This window comes from Eutrigla gurnardus (assembly GCF_963514095.1).
Source record: "Eutrigla gurnardus genome assembly, chromosome: 11".
Classification (NCBI taxonomy): domain Eukaryota; kingdom Metazoa; phylum Chordata; class Actinopteri; order Perciformes; family Triglidae; genus Eutrigla; species Eutrigla gurnardus.
In genome coordinates this window covers 15,250,671-15,268,852 of record NC_139925.1, presented here as the reverse complement: position 1 = coordinate 15,268,852, position 18,182 = coordinate 15,250,671, and the positions used below count along the sequence as shown (strand labels likewise).

General features: G+C 42.7%; 1 protein-coding gene across 2 annotated transcripts; it reads right to left on the bottom strand.

The window, feature by feature from the left end:
• Positions 1–429: 429 nt before the first annotated feature.
• On the bottom strand, positions 430–15,467 carry ppm1ba (protein phosphatase, Mg2+/Mn2+ dependent, 1Ba). Of its 2 annotated transcripts, XM_084021890.1 has the most exons (7): positions 15,122–15,467; positions 9,097–10,010; positions 8,371–8,488; positions 6,918–7,032; positions 6,525–6,582; positions 4,657–4,673; positions 430–3,862 (listed from the first exon to the last, which is right to left on the bottom strand). In XM_084021890.1, coding segments are annotated over exons 2-7 (1,197 nt in total). In that variant the 5' UTR covers positions 9,985–10,010; positions 15,122–15,467; the 3' UTR covers positions 430–3,861. The 2 variants fall into 2 exon arrangements, with proteins under 2 accessions (XP_083878016.1, XP_083878015.1); XM_084021889.1 differs by lacking the exon at positions 4,657–4,673 and having other exon boundaries at positions 15,122–15,466.
• Between the last annotated feature and the right edge of the window lie 2,715 nt (positions 15,468–18,182).

Here is an 18,182-nt window from a genome sequence, read left to right as displayed (position 1 = left end):
CACAGATCAGCAAGTATTTTCTCAGAGAGTCAAATCATAATCTTAGGGAATGGTAATTTTGAGGAAAACTTGTTTAATGAATAACCACCGTTTGGTATAAGGATATACATTTGCCACTAGAATGAAAGAGTTTATACAGAAACATTTTATATATATATATATATATATATATATATATATATATATATATATATATATATAAATTACATATATGACATGACACAGGTGTGTTTCTATGGTTACTCCACTGTACAAGGGTCAAAATAAAGTCACTCGATGTCTTATGACTTCCTGACCTCGCTGCAGTTTGAGGAAATGTTGCAGGAATTTCAAAATAAAGCTTGATAGTTGTAAATAGGAGTTCCCATTGTGTTGCAGACATGTCAAGTTGCAAATGGAGAGGGAAAAAAAGTAGAGCAGTTTAAACAGTTTTAAACTTAAATCCATCTTTTATTGACGTTTATGTTCACTGTATGGTCTGTAACATCACAATAGCATACTGGGAAATTAGTACAGGAAGAAGGGATGGTGGTGTCTCATAAACCTCACTTCCTTTAATCCTTTCAAAAGGTCAAAGGTGAAGGTGAGCAGGTCACACATTACACTCAAAATGCACACCAACTTATTACCTCATTCTGTCAACAAAATACAGCATTTTTTTTTTAATAAGAGCTAAAAAGCACTGGAATAAATAAAAACAAGTGTGGAATTTATCACTGCCATCATACATTTGTCATTTCTAACAGTATGTCTATAAAGAGTGAACGGAGACGACAGAAGGAGTTGGCAAATAGTACTGTGGTTCATTTCCATCCTAAAAAGCCCATCAGGAATGTCATGTCTGTCTTTTCCAAAATCCCGCCTCCATCTGGGGGAGGGGGGGTCCTCGCAGTCACATCGACCCCATCGGACCAGAATGAGACAAAAATTCTCTTTACATTAACATATCCTCAAACCTAAGCATCAAGTGAGGGTCAAATTATTCCGGCATCACCAAACTACCAAAGTCTCCTTTGTATATTCGAGAAGTCTTCCGACGTGAGTCCTGAGTTTATATTCCACAACCAGTACTTTTTTTGTTTGTTTTTCTCCCAAGATGAAGGAAGCCAAGTTAGCTCGTTTGTCATTCAATGACTGCTGAGGAGAGACCGTGATGCTGCAGTGTTGCTCGTATTCAGTCCATGCAGTGGAATCAGTGTGAATAATGGCAAATTACATTCAGAAAAATAAATGCTTCTCCTTCCTTCCCCTCCCTTGATTTCTCTCCAAGCCCAGTGTCTGATTTAGCTTAAACATAAACCTAAAATAAAGAGGATCGTGTTCAGTGTGGTGAAACCTAATACCATGTCAAAAAGTCAGGAAGTATGCGAGTTGTGAAATATGATGATGATGATTCGATTTCAGAACATCAAATCAGATGCGGTGAGAAAACATCAATGATTCGGTGTTGGAAAGAAAAAGGTTGAATTCCTGCTTTGTGTTCTTGTTTTTTCACAACCTTCCCTCTCCAACGTTGTGATCCACCACACTGAACGCGCCCACGTCGTCGCACACAAATTGCACTCCTACCTCAATCACAAAACATGCAGAACTATAGAGATCCCACCCCTCCCACGCCCTCCACCACAAACAAAGAAAAATAAATCAACCGTCCCACCAAAAACAATGCTACTGCAAAAGAACTACACATTCAAGTACCTATTTGTCATATGGCACCAAGAGCACGTGTACCACGAGAACATTAATCAACCAGCAAACTCTGTTAGGCCTATTCTCTTTCCGTACTACCACTTCAGAAATCACGACCAATTTGTAATTGAATGATTGAAATAAAAAAGGTGTATATTATTTTGTATATACGTATAGCCTATTTTAAATGCATCTACTGGAAGAAAAGGAAAAAAAACACACATGCCAAGTATGTGTATCCGCTTTGTCTACGCGCACATCTGTTTCAAAAAGACTGAGAAAACTTTTTTTCTGATAAATATGTGTTTCAAAGAAATGTTCTCCTCAATCTAAATCTGAGGCAAAGTCCATGAAGTATATTTCAGTGACTGTGTGTAGGGCCCGTTCTGAAGCGTCCATACAGCGTTCCGTCTTTACTTCATACAGTGACTCACAAGGAACCTACTTCTCTCTCCCAATCTGCTGCACAAGGTACATTTCATGCTCTCCCATTAGCGTTTTCCATCTGTAGGACCACAGCCACAGTACACTGAAAGCCACCTATACCAAAATACTATTTACTAAAAAAAAAGAGAAAAAAAGGCCTATTTGTTTTGTTTTTCTTACACATATTTGGGAGCTAGAAAAGGCAAGCAGGATTGTGTGTTGAGGAGAAAGCGGGGAAGAAGAAGAAGAAAGTGAGGCTGGAATTCCTTTATCCCCAAACCCTGTCTTTGGAACACTGCTGTGTGTGACTTTTTTTGTGTTTCTCACACACACACACACACACACACACACACACACACACACACACACACACACACACACACACACACACACACACACACACACACACACACACACACACACACACACACACACACACACACACACACACACACACAGCTGGGAATAAGGATGAAAGAAAGAAATCAAAATATATCTATTTTATATTTATATCTATTTATATGAATTTTAATATATATTTTCTATCTTTCTATCTCTTAAACAACAGCAGGCTGAAAAGCTTATGATTCTGGCAACATCCGCCAACGCAAGTGACAGCCGAGTCTTTTCTGCCATATGAAGAGACAGAGGAAGCGTAAAGAGAAAGAGACTGAGGGGACGAGTGAGAAAAATCAACTGCATGAGCACATCCTTTAAAAGACAGAAGGAGAGAAAGTGAGCAGGGTCGTGCAAAGAAAAGTCATCACACTTGAGTTAAAACCATCTTCATGTAATTCCTATCTGCACGCCAGCCACGTGTCCCGTTTTAGTTTGGAGGCAGCATGGAGGACAGACTCCGCTCTCTCATGAGCGCTCCCCTTGTGTTCAGGTGCGTCGCCTCGGGTGATGAATTTGAGGCTGTAACCCCGAAGTCTTTGGATAGCATGGAGTTTTAAATCCAGGTGTTCTGCGAGGCTGCCTCCAGCGTGCCAGGTACACGGGCCTGTGAAGTGTTGGGCTCCCGTCGGAGCGCCGGTAAGGCCCGGAACGCCACACACGCCTGAACTGGACAGCGTAGCTTGAGGTGTGTGGTAGTCGCAGGCTTGTGTGGTCAATTGGCTGCCAGTCAGGGGCAAGTGACGTTCACACTTCAAAACATATAATGCCAAAGAAAAAAAGAAAAAAAAAACAGCCAACATACTGTTTAAGTCTGTTCAGTATCTTACAAACATCCATGGGGGACTGGTTTGGTCGACTGGTTTGGCCGACTGGCTGACTGTCGAGTTGAGGGCCTCCCTTCTCTCTCAGGTCTGGGAGAGGCACCACAGAGCCCCAAAGCGTTCAGAGCAGGACTGCTCCAGTGTCTCCGCCAATCCACAACAAAAACAACCACCACAAAAGGAAGCAAGAAAAAGAGGGGCAAAAGAAACTGTGCTTGTTTGCCTCTCTGGAGTATACACCATGTATGTACTTCTGCTTTCAGGTATCAATGCAGTTCTCAGTTTTCCCTGTTTTTTTTTTGTATAAAAAGAAGCAACTAAATCTGTTGTGCAGTCCTCCACGTTGGGTGTGTAGGATTTCTGCTTCAACTGATCCCTCAGTCTGAAGAGTAAAAATTTAAAAATCCCAGAGGAAATTAAAAGGTGACTATGGATGTTATCTTGTGTGGAAAAAAGTGGTCCTGTTGGTTTTTTTTGTTTTCTTTTGGATCAGGCAGTTACCAGTGGTACTCCAACTCGGCTCCATTCTGCAAGAGGTAAAGTGCAAAGAGAAGGGGAAGAGAGAAGGAGGGAAATGGAGAAGGGGAGCAGGAATGTGGCAGGTAAAAGAGAGACAGGGGGGGGGGGGGTCAAGAGGAAAGGAGGGAGGGCAGGGTGAAAAAGAGGGCACACTATTAACAAGCATACATGTACATGTCATTACAGTCATGTTCAATGATGTTGTCCCGCAAACCTGGACGTCAAGGCCAAGTTTTCCTACCGTCTCCACAACAAGAACAACAACAAAACCAAGTGGAACAGCAGTTACAATGGTCGCGTGAGCGAGGGCACACGCTCAACCTCAGTGTGTGGGCTCCGTCTGCAACCGTACGCCAACACAACAACTCCAAGGCCTTTCGTCTTATTGCAGGGAGTGACACGGAAACAGAAAACTGCCATACACATGGCGTGCAGTGGTGGAAAGACTGAGTGAGACAGCGATGCATGCTGGTAGGGCGAGTGCATGTGAAGAGAGAGAGAGAGAGAGAGGGGGGGGACAGGACTAGAAGACAACGACCATTCACCCCCCCACTGAACCTGGACAGTCACGTCTGCATGTCCGTACGCACACACGCCTTGATGTCACGGGGCTCCACATGCTAGAACGTAGATCAGAGCAGGGAGTAGAGACTGATGGAGTGACGGGGGAGAGGGGGGGGGATACGTGTAGCAGGTCACCACGTGCATGCCTGTCAGAGTGTGTGGTTGTACGAATGCGTGTAGATGAGGGGTCAGAGAGAACGTGAGGAGGGATTTAACACTTATATATGTGATCACTTACCAAATGAAACAGGAGGGCTGCGTTAATCAGAGGGTGAACACACAATTAGACAAATCGATACATCCCTTGTCAATGTGAGTGAGTGAGTGAGTGAGTGAGTGAGTGTGAAGTTGTGTGATAGTGATAAACTCCACTTGTGCTGCTATGAGAAAATAAAACTTAATTACACTAATTTTCGTGTGTTTTTGGGGGGGGGTTTCTTCCACAAGTTCATAAAAGAGGTTGTTTTTTAAGATAAAGGTGCCCTATAATAAAATATATAAACATTGTTGCCTTATGATTGTGATTTAAATATATTTAAAACCACTATAGAGGGAATACAATGTGAAAAATATATTAGCATAATTTTTTGACGGGCACAAACTGGTGTCTCGATAATAATTTGGTTATAATCCCATAAAAGCTCCACACATAGATACTGGTCCTTTTCAACTATGTTTGAATGTGCATGCGTGCTTGTGCGCAAAAAATCAAATCACAGTATCTCTACGTCCTTACAGACGAACCAAGACAACACAAGCAGGTGAACATCACCCGACGCCAACACAAGATACCAAACAGGAGACCCCTCTCTCTCGACGCACACAGACACACACAGATCCCTTCTCTGTCTCAGCACTGTTCATCCCGAACACACACATAAGCAGACATACATGAACACACCAGATATAGCAGCCAACAAACAACTGGACAGCTTTATAATGACACTGCGGCGCTAACAATCATCACGGTGGCATCTCAGTGGGTCGTTCCCTCACAGACACACGTGATCCAACATATACACACACACAGACTCACATATGTAACCATCCACCCACCACCACCACCACCACAACAGAACAGTGTGACACATTCGACTCCGTTTACGAACCATTACGTAAGAAATGGCATTTTCTGTACCTTGCTGGCAAGTAGAGTGTTTATCCAGGCCTTTACATTCCAGGAGTGTTTTTTTTTTTTCCATGAGATCAATTTACACTGTGATTGTAACTGTAGTAATATGTGGGGGGGGGAAAAGCTGCCTTTTTGTGGAAAAATGTTGATATTTCTGAGCTTGCACTGCAAAAACAGGCATCAACCAATTGCAGGATTCACGTACGAGTATTTCAAATTTTCATATAATTTATGCGTCACACCCCTTGTGTGTAAGGCCTTCAGACACAAAATGTTCTAAACAGACTCCTTAGTGCCATACATTCTCTAATAGTGGCCACATACTTTACCAACCTAAACTAAATATAGAGAAATTTGTTTTTTGTAAACATCACAGCACATGGGCAAAAAAAAAAATGCAATTATCAGTAATCAGCTGCGTGCGTTTTTTATTCCCCAACCTCTGTCGCGAGTAAGGGGATGTGACTGTTGGTAAACAGGCAAGCTCACAAACAAATTGGGAGAAATCTTTGATGCACATGTATTTCCCCATTTAAAGATATTTCAACAAATGCATTTGAAGAAAATGCTTTCATCTGCAGTCACTGGATTCGGTAAAAGTTCTCGGTTCCACACGGAGGCGTTTTGACAAAGCTGTGTTGTCATGCATGCATGGTCAATCATGAGGGCTGACAGGAAGGTGTGCATCTTGCATTATGCGCTGAAAAAACCCAGATGTTTATCATAATGGGAGAGTGTGTTGGGTTCAAAGCCACCTCTGACGCCGATTATAATACTTCATCTGCTGTGGTTTGGAGTTTGAAAAGAATCACAATACACACAAATCACCAGCCTGGTCCACAAGACGGGATGAATCAACAAGAGGATAAGGACAATTTCCACTGAAAACTCGAGTGTCTTATGTGACCTCAAGACTGCATAAGATGGGTGCGTGAAGAAGGACAAAGCTCATCATTACATATACGGATACTGACCCCATCTTCCTCCCTGTATGGGTTCAGACGGTTGTATACTGCTTCAATAACACTGCGTCTGCAGGAGGAACAAAAATGCAATTAGGTTGCTTCAGCTATTCCATTCAAACCATCCATCGAAGTAACAAAGGCGGGCATATGTGGAAAAACAAGGTACGGTATGGTGCAAATCATGCTAGTCTGTTAATGAGTGCAAACATGTATTTTATATTCCTAGATAGGTAGTGCCAGTGACATAGAGCAATCTACACACACAAGATACCTGGCCTTTTTATTATATTACTCTCCTTTAGTTTCCATATTTCTATTCCAGATGCTTATGTCTGTGGCGTGACGTATAACTGTCTTAAAGTAACCGTAATGTATCCCTTTGAGGGGGGGGGGGGTCCTTACTTGCTGGCAAGACCTCCCCCTGGTGGCAGCAAGGGCATGCCGATGTCAGTGGACAGGTTCCTCATCACTGCTACCAGGTCCGGAAACCCCTCCTCCCCTGGCCGAGACAGCATCTCTAAAACAACACCAGACATGTTGTTACACAAGTCAGTATTGAACAGAGCTAGTGATAGCAGCCAGGAACAGCTGGGGACAGATAAGACAGTGAGAGTTGGACAGAGGAGAGAGACCAATAATGTAACAGACATGGAAACCATGCAAGTGAACTGGTGGGAATGAGCGCATGTCTGTGACTGAGAGAGGGGGAGAGATGGTGACAGAAAGAGGCCTGCAATCGAGTCCAGAGTGGCGTGAGGCCAGGTTAATGTTCAGCCAGGGCATTCTTCCCTCCCTCATTCTTTTCTCTTTCTATTCCCTCTCTTTCTATCTTCCAGTGTGAGAGAGTACCTGAAGCAAACATCCGAACAAACTTTGCATAACTACTTTACCGTGAAATGTGAAATTAAACCCAGTCTGGAGTGCCTATCAAACCATTCAGCAAACATTAACCTGCAGTCTTATATACAATAACTACCCCTCTGTGCTACCACCTGCATTACAATGGATAGTTTCTTCCAGAAACTTGACTCAGGGGTTTCCCCATTATGTGGATCAAGACAATACAGGTACCCACTTTGTAAAACAGGAGACGTTTAAGGTTCAATTTACCAAAGTTAAAGAATACATTTATAGTTTGGCAAAAATCTGAAACCGCTGACAAGTCCTGGTTGTACACAAGCTAACAGTAGCCATGGAAGAGAGCTGACGTAACCAACGAAGACAAGAAAAGCTGCACTGTGTTCATCAGAGGGCCTCATGCATCCAGAGGAAAGAACACATGAGGTGAAATGAGAAAGAAAAGGACAGAGAGCAAGACAGGAGGGAAGCAGTCAATTCATACAAACCAGACAGGGGATTTTTGAGTGTGTGTGTGTGTGTGTGGGGGGGGGGGGGGATAAAGAGGGGAGCTGCTTGCTGAAATGGAAAAGGGGGTCAAGAAGGTGTAACTCCTCTGCTGTGAGTCAGAGTTAACTTGGCTGGAGGTTAGACAATAGTTGTGGAGGGGTCAGTCAGTGGAGTCAACATGCATACAGATATGATGTTTCAGTTGGAGAAAAACCTTTGCGGTATCTAAAAATTAAGAGTTTCCAAATACACGTTTTTAAACATTATTGGGTTTTAATGGGGTCTAGAATCTTAAAATCAGCACTATTTTATTCACAGCTAAGAAATGATTTAACTTAACACAAACATAATATTTGAATACTCCAACCAGTTTTCAGGAGAAAACATTATGAAAATGAGCAACTACATTTTTTTATTATTATTATTATTCACCAGTCCCATTATGTTTAGATGTCATATACAGTCAGCACTAGCAGTGGTTATTGTTCTCCATCCATCCCATTCTCACCTTCCACTCGAGACTCCAGATATTTGTTGAGCTCAGCGTCTTTCCTCACGGCATCCTCCGACACTTTGGGAGCGTTGGGCAAACACACTAACACAACACTCATGTTATCCCGACTCCCCTGAGATGGATGGGAGGAGAGAGGAGCGGAGAGAGAGCGTAAGTAAGAGACGTAAGAAATAATGAGGATTACTTCCTGCACTGTGAATCACAGCGAGGCAGCGTTGATACAGACTGCTTCATATTCCAGAACGTAAATATGCTACTTTATATACAATGCTGTTTTTCTATGTAAACATTTCATTTTTGATGCCATTGTAATAAACTGAATTCAATCTGACGACAAGTCTGTTCGGAACTGAGAAAAACTATTTGACAGCATTATCAAGCCTACAGAGATATGCTAAAATTAAAAAGCTTGGAATTTAATTATTGCATGTTTTTTTGCGTTCTGAAACTGCGCAGCAAATTTTACTTTCTCCCACTTGGTCAATTGAGGGACTATTTAGTTTGAGCTGTTACAACTAGTTCCTGTTCAGCATAGAAACATTTCTTTAGAACGTTATGTACATTGAATATTTCTTCATCATAAATATATTTGGAGCAGGAGACACAATCATTTTAAGTCAATTATGGGAAACTGTGCCACATTCCACACATTTCAATCTCTATAAGCTTTGACTAATCACAGCAAAAACAGTAATGCTCAAAAAGAAAATGTGTACACACCTTGTGCAGGCAGGTGTCCACCACTTCATTGCAGACCCTCTCCAAGTCGTCAGACACCTCAAGTCTAGATTTGACAAACTCACACAGCTCCTCGTTGGACATGACATCCCAGATGCCATCACACGCCAGGACCACAAACTGATCCTGTTCCGGGGCCCGGACCATCTCAAACACTTCCGGTTCAGGGCTGACGAGCTGCTCTGTGGGGCCCTTGCCATCTACGCACTTGTAATCATAGTCCCCCAAGGCTCTTGATACGGCCAGTGACCCATTAACCCTCTGAATCATCACTGAGCCGCCGGCGTTCTGGATGCGCTCTCGCTCACGTGGGTTGCAAGGCTTATGGTCGAGCGTGGAGAAGCACACTTGTGAATTGCGGTATAGAACAGCTCGAGAATCACCACAGTTGATGAAGAAGAAGTGATCCGGTGACAGGAGGATCCCCACTGCTGTGGAGCCGCTACGGTCCATGCCATTTCGAAGGTCAGAGAAGCTGCGCATGTGCTCGTCGATCTTCAGGAAGCCTGTCCGGATCCCAGATTTCACGGTCTCCACTGTAGGCGGTACCAGTGCAGGAGAGTCACTGGTGGAGCCGTCTGACCCAGCCTGGGAGACTTGGTTCCCTCCGACCCCTAAGCTAGCACCAATTATGTGTTCCAGAAGATGCTTCGAGCAGTAGTTAGCGACCCTTGAGCCAGCGTGACCGTCGTACACGGCAAAAAAGGACCACTCAGTCATACCAGGAGCAGGGAGTCCCAACACAGCAGTGTGAGCATCCTCCATCTCCACCCGCCAGCCCTGCATGGAGCTGAGTCCATAGCGGAGGCCATTGCCCTCAGCATGCAAGTTGTGCTTCTCTGTCCTGGGCTTGTCCAGGAATGCACCCATGGTGAGGTGAAGAGACCCACTGCTATCTGTGGGAGGAAAAAGAACAGGATAAAAAAACACAATTCAATCAAACAGTTGAGTCACTGAAGGCCAGTACAATGATAACAAATTATTCTGACTGATTACATTACAAAGTTTGAAATGTTAATCCGGCTCATGATTTCTCACCAATTGTCATTATAACAGTTCCAAAGCAGTGCCATGATCCCACATAGGTGGAAACCTTGCACGGCAGCTGAATTCGAACGTCGTCACAAGATCACACCAGAATGGCGGGATCACATCACGCACTGAAATCCATCTCGTCAGGCTCTAGGTAATGATTGTGGCAAGGACCAAATGGTGTCCTCTGGCCTGTGGAGGCCACTGATTGCATATCGAATGGATGGGAAGCATCACTAGCCCAAACCACTTGTATTATTACCTTGAGTATTCACACTCACTCACGTTATTATTGAGCAGATATCAAAGCCATGTACAGAATCACCAAACAAAATCCTTTGCTCTTTAGCCTGCAGGCTAACTGCATACACACTGTACCACACTGTACTAATAATAAGTCATCATCAGCACCATATGTGCCATATCCTGTTGGTCATGCATTATATTAAACACATCAGCATGACTTGTAATGACTGGTGTAAGCAACAAGAACTCCAGGGAATGACGTCACCCAGTCTGATGTCTCCATGGTTACACAGCTTGGAGTGGCAGCTGAGTGGTTGTCATAGCAACAGAAGCAGTAGCTGTTGGTGGTTGCAGCATGCGACAAGAGATATGTACAACAATGCCACTGTTTGTGTGTGTGTGTGTGTGTGTGTGTGTGTGTGTGTGTGTGTGTGTGTGTGTGTGTGTGTGTGTGTGTGTGTGTGTGTGTGTGTGTGTGTGTGCATTCATGGAAAGCACTTGCATTTCAGGGTTAGGTCTCGCTTAGCAAAACTGACCTCGCTCTGATTTACTCACACCACACAATTGCTTCTCTCACATGGCTCACACGGCAAGACGAGGTGAATGGCTGATGCCGTTTGAGAGTCAAAGTTGAAAGCTGGCAGGCAAACAGACAGGCCCACGGGTCTTAGACTTCAGACAAGCAGGGCAGCTTTAACAAGTTAACTCAATTTAACAGTCAGCTGCTGATGGGATCCACGCAGGGGCAGATTAGCCTGTCAAACGCAGACTACACACAGCACTGGACTACCATTAACAAAATAGCTCTCTTTCTCCCTCCTGGTTTGGTGACATGCAGTCAGGGCCAGGTATCGTTTACAAAATGACGATGCTCTTAAAGGGATACAGATAGAGTACTTCATTGAATGCCTTTTATTCCCACTTCATTCAATACCCTTCAGGTTCATGGAAGCATTCAGTAGTGTAAAAGGCCACCACCATCGCACTTAATTTTGTAAGCCACAGGCATGTAGCGTGGTCAAAAAACTTTGAAATCTTGGGTGGCATCTGGGCACGCTGAACTGCCAACAAGGTCAAATACACAGCACTCAAGATATTTTGGTCAATAACTTTAAAACTGTATTGTAAGTAGTGATACCCAGCCCTACATTCAGTGTAGTATGTCATGTAAAAGTCTACATCTATATTTCAGATGAAAGCATCTCCCAACAGGTGCGTTGTAGATGGTGGGAAAATGACAGGTGACAATGAACAATGGACTGAGGCCATGTACCAAACGAGCAGTAAATTAACACAATATAATCGGAATGAGTCACCTAGTGAACAGGCAGATAGGAACTGTGGCCTGGTGGTGTAGTAAAACAGGTGCTGGAGTACTATAGATAGAGGAGCAGCTGAGTGAAATACTCAATAATCAACACATGCATGATTTGCATGTGGTTCTCTAAAGAACAATACAAAGAAGGGGGGAGGTAGAGGTCAGAAGGGGATACCGGTGCACGATAAAGGCCCACCTTCCTCACACTAAAGTAGGAGTATTAGTCAAATTGACTGGCTTATTTTTTGGGTACAGTAGCAAGTACAGCCAATTGGCATTACATGCAAATTGTTGCTTTATGATGACCAGTGCCGTGTCTAAAATCATACACAATGCAGTGTGTGTAGTGTTGCATTTATGTCAGGTGAGAATTGAACTAAACTGAACTAAAATTATCATCCCATGCAACGCAATAAGAAGTGGAAAAATCAATGATACAAACTCAAGAGCTAACTACCATCATGCACGGAAACCAGACTGCTGGATGAAAGTATTGACCTGACTAGAGTCATATTGTTTTCTGATCTTACACGCTATATTGTCCACGACAAAATATTCCCCATATAGTGACAAACAGTGAATAAGTGAAATATTTTGGACACAGCTCAGGTAAAAGTCCCCTTGGCTCATGGTGATCCTCTTTAAGAGGGTTTGCCCATTATGCTCTGTATAATTCTCAGATTTATAAACTGAACTGATGGAACAAAAGATGGGATCTAATGACACTAGTTACTTCTATCAAACAATGAGGAAAGCTTCATGAAACTGAAACATTTCCTCAGTGCTAAAAGCTAATTCTAAGAAAATAAATGCTGTTATGGCTTGAATCCTTAAATATAATGGCTGCTCTATACACATTTTACTTAAAGTCCGTGTTTTGCAGTATTTCTTTGCAGCTTACACCTTTGGTTAAATATACTGAGACAATGGTGCATCATAAAATGATCAACTTCTACTCATTAGCTCATTTTGCCATGTAGACAAGGGGATCATCTTTCCACTGATAATGCATGATGTTTCTAGTGTCAGTGGGCAGCCAGGGTTTAGCCCGGAAATGTTTCGAGTCTGGAGTCTCATGTCGATCAATAAATATTGCAATACAAATACATGCTTTAAGCACACAAAAAAATCTCTGTTATGATCAAATGGACCTACAATGGAATCAGTTGTATCATTCGATAAGGGATTTATTTTACAAATCAGAGAGGCGAACACACAAGATATCTGAGAGCCCCCTCGATGACTCATCATCATTGAAGTTGCATCAGAAGTAGTGAATTTCCCATAACAATTGATCTTTAAACAGACAGCTTCAATCATCTTCAGCATCGGGTAAGTTGGGGCCATTGCGTGACGAGCCAGGAGCCTATCACACTATAGCCAAAGAGGAGGAAAGTAAATGTGTCATGTTATACTGGAATGTGAGAGGGTTCTCTGCAACAAGTAGAGAGAGTGTATATTCCACTTTCTACACAGAAACCTGACCTGCCTTCAACTCAACTCCCAGGCTTCCAAAGTTGGGAAACCGTGAGATGTGAATGGGTTCAACATTAACCATGTACTCAATGGTTTAAAAGCAATCTCAATTCCTGGAGGACAAACCGTGACAACTGGAGATGCACCGATTGATTTGCTACCAATTAAAACTGGACGGTTTTCAGCTGAACGGCCATGACCGGTGACCGGCTGATCGGTCTCATATTTCCAATGTTTTGATCACATTTATACACGCATGCCACATGATACTTTTATGACAGCACACAGCAGCACAGACTGTAATGTCATAGCCACACACACACACACACACACTCTCTCTTCAGCATCAGTAAAGAAGGCATAAATCTCACAGTTTGTCACAAATACAAGTCCAAAAAAGGCAGTGGAGGAATAACCTTAAACATTTTGAACAACTAACTTAATCAGATTATTATAATATTGTATTTAATTCCAATCCATGCTGCTCAGAATAACTGCAGTGACCAGCCCGTCTGCCGACTGCATTAAGCTAAGCAACAAATGTAAACAGATACTATTGATTTGATTGTGATGCGTTCAAGCTCTATTCGGTAAAAATAACTATTGCGCAAAAGGTAGATTATAATACTATCATGATGTTAATAAAATGTAGTTTTCCCTTCAACTGGAGCAATTGACAGTGATCCATGAAACGGTAAACACTCTAGCTCTTCAAGCTAACATTAGCTAGCATACTGTTGACAGATATTAAAACACAAATCTCACCTCCAGTTCTTGCTGGAGAATATACAAGCTGTGTTGACCACATTAGTTACCATCAGTTCAAACAGGGAGTACTTATGCTGGCTAACAATAATAGAAGACACTAATATCAAAAAGTGAATCTACAACTCAATCTTTTTTCTGTACTGACACACGCAAACAACTCATCCATCTCCCCTACTTGACACTTGACACATTTATCTTAGAATTTAGTTTTAGCTTGCCAGTTAACACCGTCTGTATCTGAGCATACATCTGTGTGTGAAGCCATTCAGTCAACAGACAAGGACAACACATTATGGGGGGGTGCCTTTGGGCAGGTCAATAGTAGTCATAGGCTAAAACAGCGTGGCTAGTGCAGGATTTCACATCATGATGCCAACACAAACATGCCACTGATGATGCTGCCATTTCTGGAACACACCGTCACACAAACACTGCCAAACACACAGCCACATATGCACCAACAACCCCACTGACAACTACCCACAACCAGGCAATAAAACAAGTCCTGTACTGGTGTTTCAATGGGAATACAGAATATTAGAGAAGTGTTTAGTGACATTAGACTCTGCTAGGCAAATTAACAGAAAATAATTCAATTCTAATATAATTAGACCAAGACATAAAAAAGTTTCAATGATGTATGTCTTGACACACCATTACTGGCCAACAATACCTCGAAAACAAGGTCGAATTCAGTTACAATAGTAGGCGTGCAGATATGTTATCATAGCGTGAACAGACTCACAATGATTTACTCAAGGTGGAAACACAAGTTGCTGGTTTAGCATTTAAGCCTGGTGCTAATTGTACATTTGTCCAGCAAAACACAAGGTTACAACTAACGTCAATCACTTCACAAAATTGACCCCCGTCATGTTAATAACTTGCGCAGCGGCAGGGCTGATAATATCATCAACACCACCACCACAGCGAAAATTCAAAAAGTTAAGGTTACAATTACTCTTGTATCCCTCAAATCCGGTATAACGTTAGCTGAGAGTCAGTTGTCCCTTACTGAAAATCAGGCTACTTACGTTGCTAGCTAACCAGCTAACGAAGTTCACAGTTGTCAAAGTATTTATCTACACGTTATCAGGTGACTAGCCAATGTTAGTGTCAGATTTTGACTCGAGACGTCGCTTATTCCGAGTAGCAAGCGTTACTTACTTTGTAGTAAGGAACTATCTCTACCAGTCCTTCTTCTGGCTCCAGTGGCAGGTATGTTTATCCGGGCTCCTTTTGATAGGCTTATCTCTCGTTAATGTTAGCCACTTTCGTTCCTCGGCCCCTGCTCGTCAGCTAGCTTTGATTAGGCTAGCCAGCATTTCACACGACCAGTTCTGCTTTCAGCATGTCTCTGGCTTTTATATACATGTTTGGCACTGTGAACACGGGCAGCATCAAATAAATAACCGCTACGCAGGCTGTCGATTGAAATCGAAAAACACTCGTATCGGCGAAATGTACCTATTATTTGAACAACTAGCTTGTTTTGGCTAAAGCTAAATGTATGAGGCAGGCAGATGACGTTCTTTTTCAACATGCCGTTTGGGGGCGAGGCAACCGTCTCGCTCTGTCCTGCGATTGGACAAACGCTGATTCGAAGCTGAGACACGATTGGTCACATAATGAGTCAGTCAGACTCGGCAAAGGGCAAACCAGGGTATTTTTTTTACATTATTTGAATGTAAATATAATATGTGCACAAGGAGTATGCGCAAGTAAATTATTTGAAGAATGAAGAATGTAATTAGCATTACAATTACTACCTTTCCCAATACATTTATGACTAAGAAGTAGTAAAAGAGTGTGTGTGTGTGTGTGTGTGTGTGTGTGTGTGTGTGTGTGTGTGTGTGTGTGTGTGTGTGTGTGTGTGTGTGTACACTCTCTCTCTCTCTTTTACTAGAGACAGCCCTGGTTCTCCTAGATAAATACAGTTAAGTAAAATTTTAAGCCACTTGACTGTTCAAATTTAATTCACAACCTTGAGCTTTTTTCTATTATATAAGTATAAAATAATATATTTTAAAAAATTGTATTAAGGGGAAGCATAGAGTTGGACATCACTCTAAAATTAAGCTATGAGAATAATTAAACAAGCATAAATTCACAATAGCTGTGAATGCATTCAAACACACAGAAACACTTGACCTCCATGGCAAACATAATCAAAAAGTTGTGGTTGTTAAAGGGTGGGCACATCTTTGTGGACTAATAAACTGATGGACCAGAACTAGATACGGTTGTTTCACTCCTCTTTATTATAAACTGCCAGATAACTCCCTGAAATGATAAACAAGTTATGATAAAGTATAAGGAGCAGGGCTAACCCACATCATTGTCCCAAGAGAGTGAAAACCCCAGGAGTAAGGCCATAGTTACCTGAATCTGTTTGGAAGTCATGGGCATTTCACACTTCCACACCCCCTTTTTTGCATATTGGCATGAACACAAACACACCTTCACACCCACACACTTGACCATGTGCCAAATTTCAGCTTCCTAAGGCATAAAGTGAGGCCGCCAAAGGTTGGGAAATTCTTGTGTGCCGATTGACAGAGTGAGCTACAGAGCTGCTGGTCGTTGCACAAAAAAAAAGTGGTGGTGTAAATGGTTGTTTTAGAGGCTACAATACTACAGATTGTAAATCATTCTCCCGGTGTGTGTTCTCAAAGGCACCAGCAGCAGGTGAAGCGAAAAGAGCCCAGCGGCGGTTGCAGTGGGGGGCAAAACCTTTGTCTCTGAAGGGAGCCTGTCTTGAGGAGCATACCCTACAGCCAGAGTTATATATACTGTGCTATATATTTCTTGCTTCTCCCTGCGCTCTGTTCCCCCGTTGCCCACGTTCCGTCCCAGGATACGGAATGATTGCAAAATGAATCACAGGGAGAGAATGAATACCCTCTTTTCTGATACTGCTGTAGTTTCTCTACTGTATAATATTCAGGCCCCTTGAAAAAATAGTGCTCTGAGGTGCTGTTTACACGAAGGGAAAACGCAGATATTTCCACGCGGTTTGGACTCTCATTTACACGAAAAATGCAGTTTTTATCACAGAAAACGGTTATTTCTAAAAACTCCAGCTAAAGTGGAGATTTCGGATAACGCCGGTTATGTGTTGTCGCGTCAACTGGGAGATAGGGTTTTAGGTTCTCAAGCGTCACAGGAAGTCGCTCGTGTTATTTGTTGTTGTTGATTCTGAGGATTCTGATTGGCCAGCATGGCTTTATCCATCTCCCTACTCTGCCGCCCATAGGTTTGGCATAGTTATAATGGCGCTCAACGGCGGTCCTTGTTTGAACAAAATAGTCCGAGTACCACTTTCTACCGCATATTGCTGCTGTATGCCCATGCATATTCATGTGGTCAGCAAGATGGATTCATTTACTGATGGGTTAACAACCCCTGCACTAGGCACTTGTTTATTTTTGCCACCTGCATTATATAAATGAGATGAAACACACACAAGCGTTGTGCTGAAGGAGGCCACATGCTGGAATGTTGAATTGTTTTTCATCAGCTGCGTAATATTCGAAGGAGAGTTTGTCTTTATCATTATTTTTTCTCTCCGGATCAGCACAGAGTAAACACTGAGTTAAGTGCGTTCACTTTTTTTTCCTCCCCTCTGCTTGTATGAAATCACCCCATGTCTGATCCTCTCTACAGAGTGCATGCAATCACGCCTTGCCTTGCTCTCCACTCTTCAAACACGAGAGCACTTGAAAAGCTGATTTCCTGCTCCTCAGAGGGAGCAGGTTTCTTTTGTCAACTGACGAGCTGGGTCAAAACAATAATTGTTGGCAAATCGCGCCTGAGAATATACAACGCTCATTTGATTTACATGTACTTTTCATAAACCTGCACTTCAAGCCTCCTTAAAAGCACACGACGTGACACCGGGGCTCCGTCGAATGTTTGTGAACCGATTTCATTTCCTGGAAATAATGTATAACGTGTTTGTGCTTGTGTGTGTGTGTCTGTGTGTGTGTGTGTGTGTGTGTGTGTGTGTGTGAGAGAGAGAGAGAGAGACAGAGAGAGAGAGAGAGAGAGAGAGAGAAAGAGAATGTACACCACAGCCACTTACACATACATAGGCCTATTAATGCATGTTATGTGAAGGGGCAACCTGCTCCCCCTGCTTAATGGGATTATAGTCATTAACCAACTGTTTAGTAAATGGGAGAGGACCTCTCTCTCCTGTTTTTTTTCCCAGCTCCCTCTCTTTGTC

Coding starts and splice junctions, on each gene's coding strand:
- ppm1ba (XM_084021889.1), bottom strand. CDS start 9,984: ATGGGTGCATTCCTGGACAAGCCCAGGACAGAGAAGCACAACTTGCAT. Junction 8,489..9,096: donor TGGACACCTGCCTGCACAAG/GTGTGTACACAT, acceptor CATCCATCTCAG/GGGAGTCGGGATAACATGAG. Junction 6,583..6,917: donor GGGGGAGGTCTTGCCAGCAA/GTAAGGACCCCC, acceptor TTCCTCCTGCAG/ACGCAGTGTTATTGAAGCAG.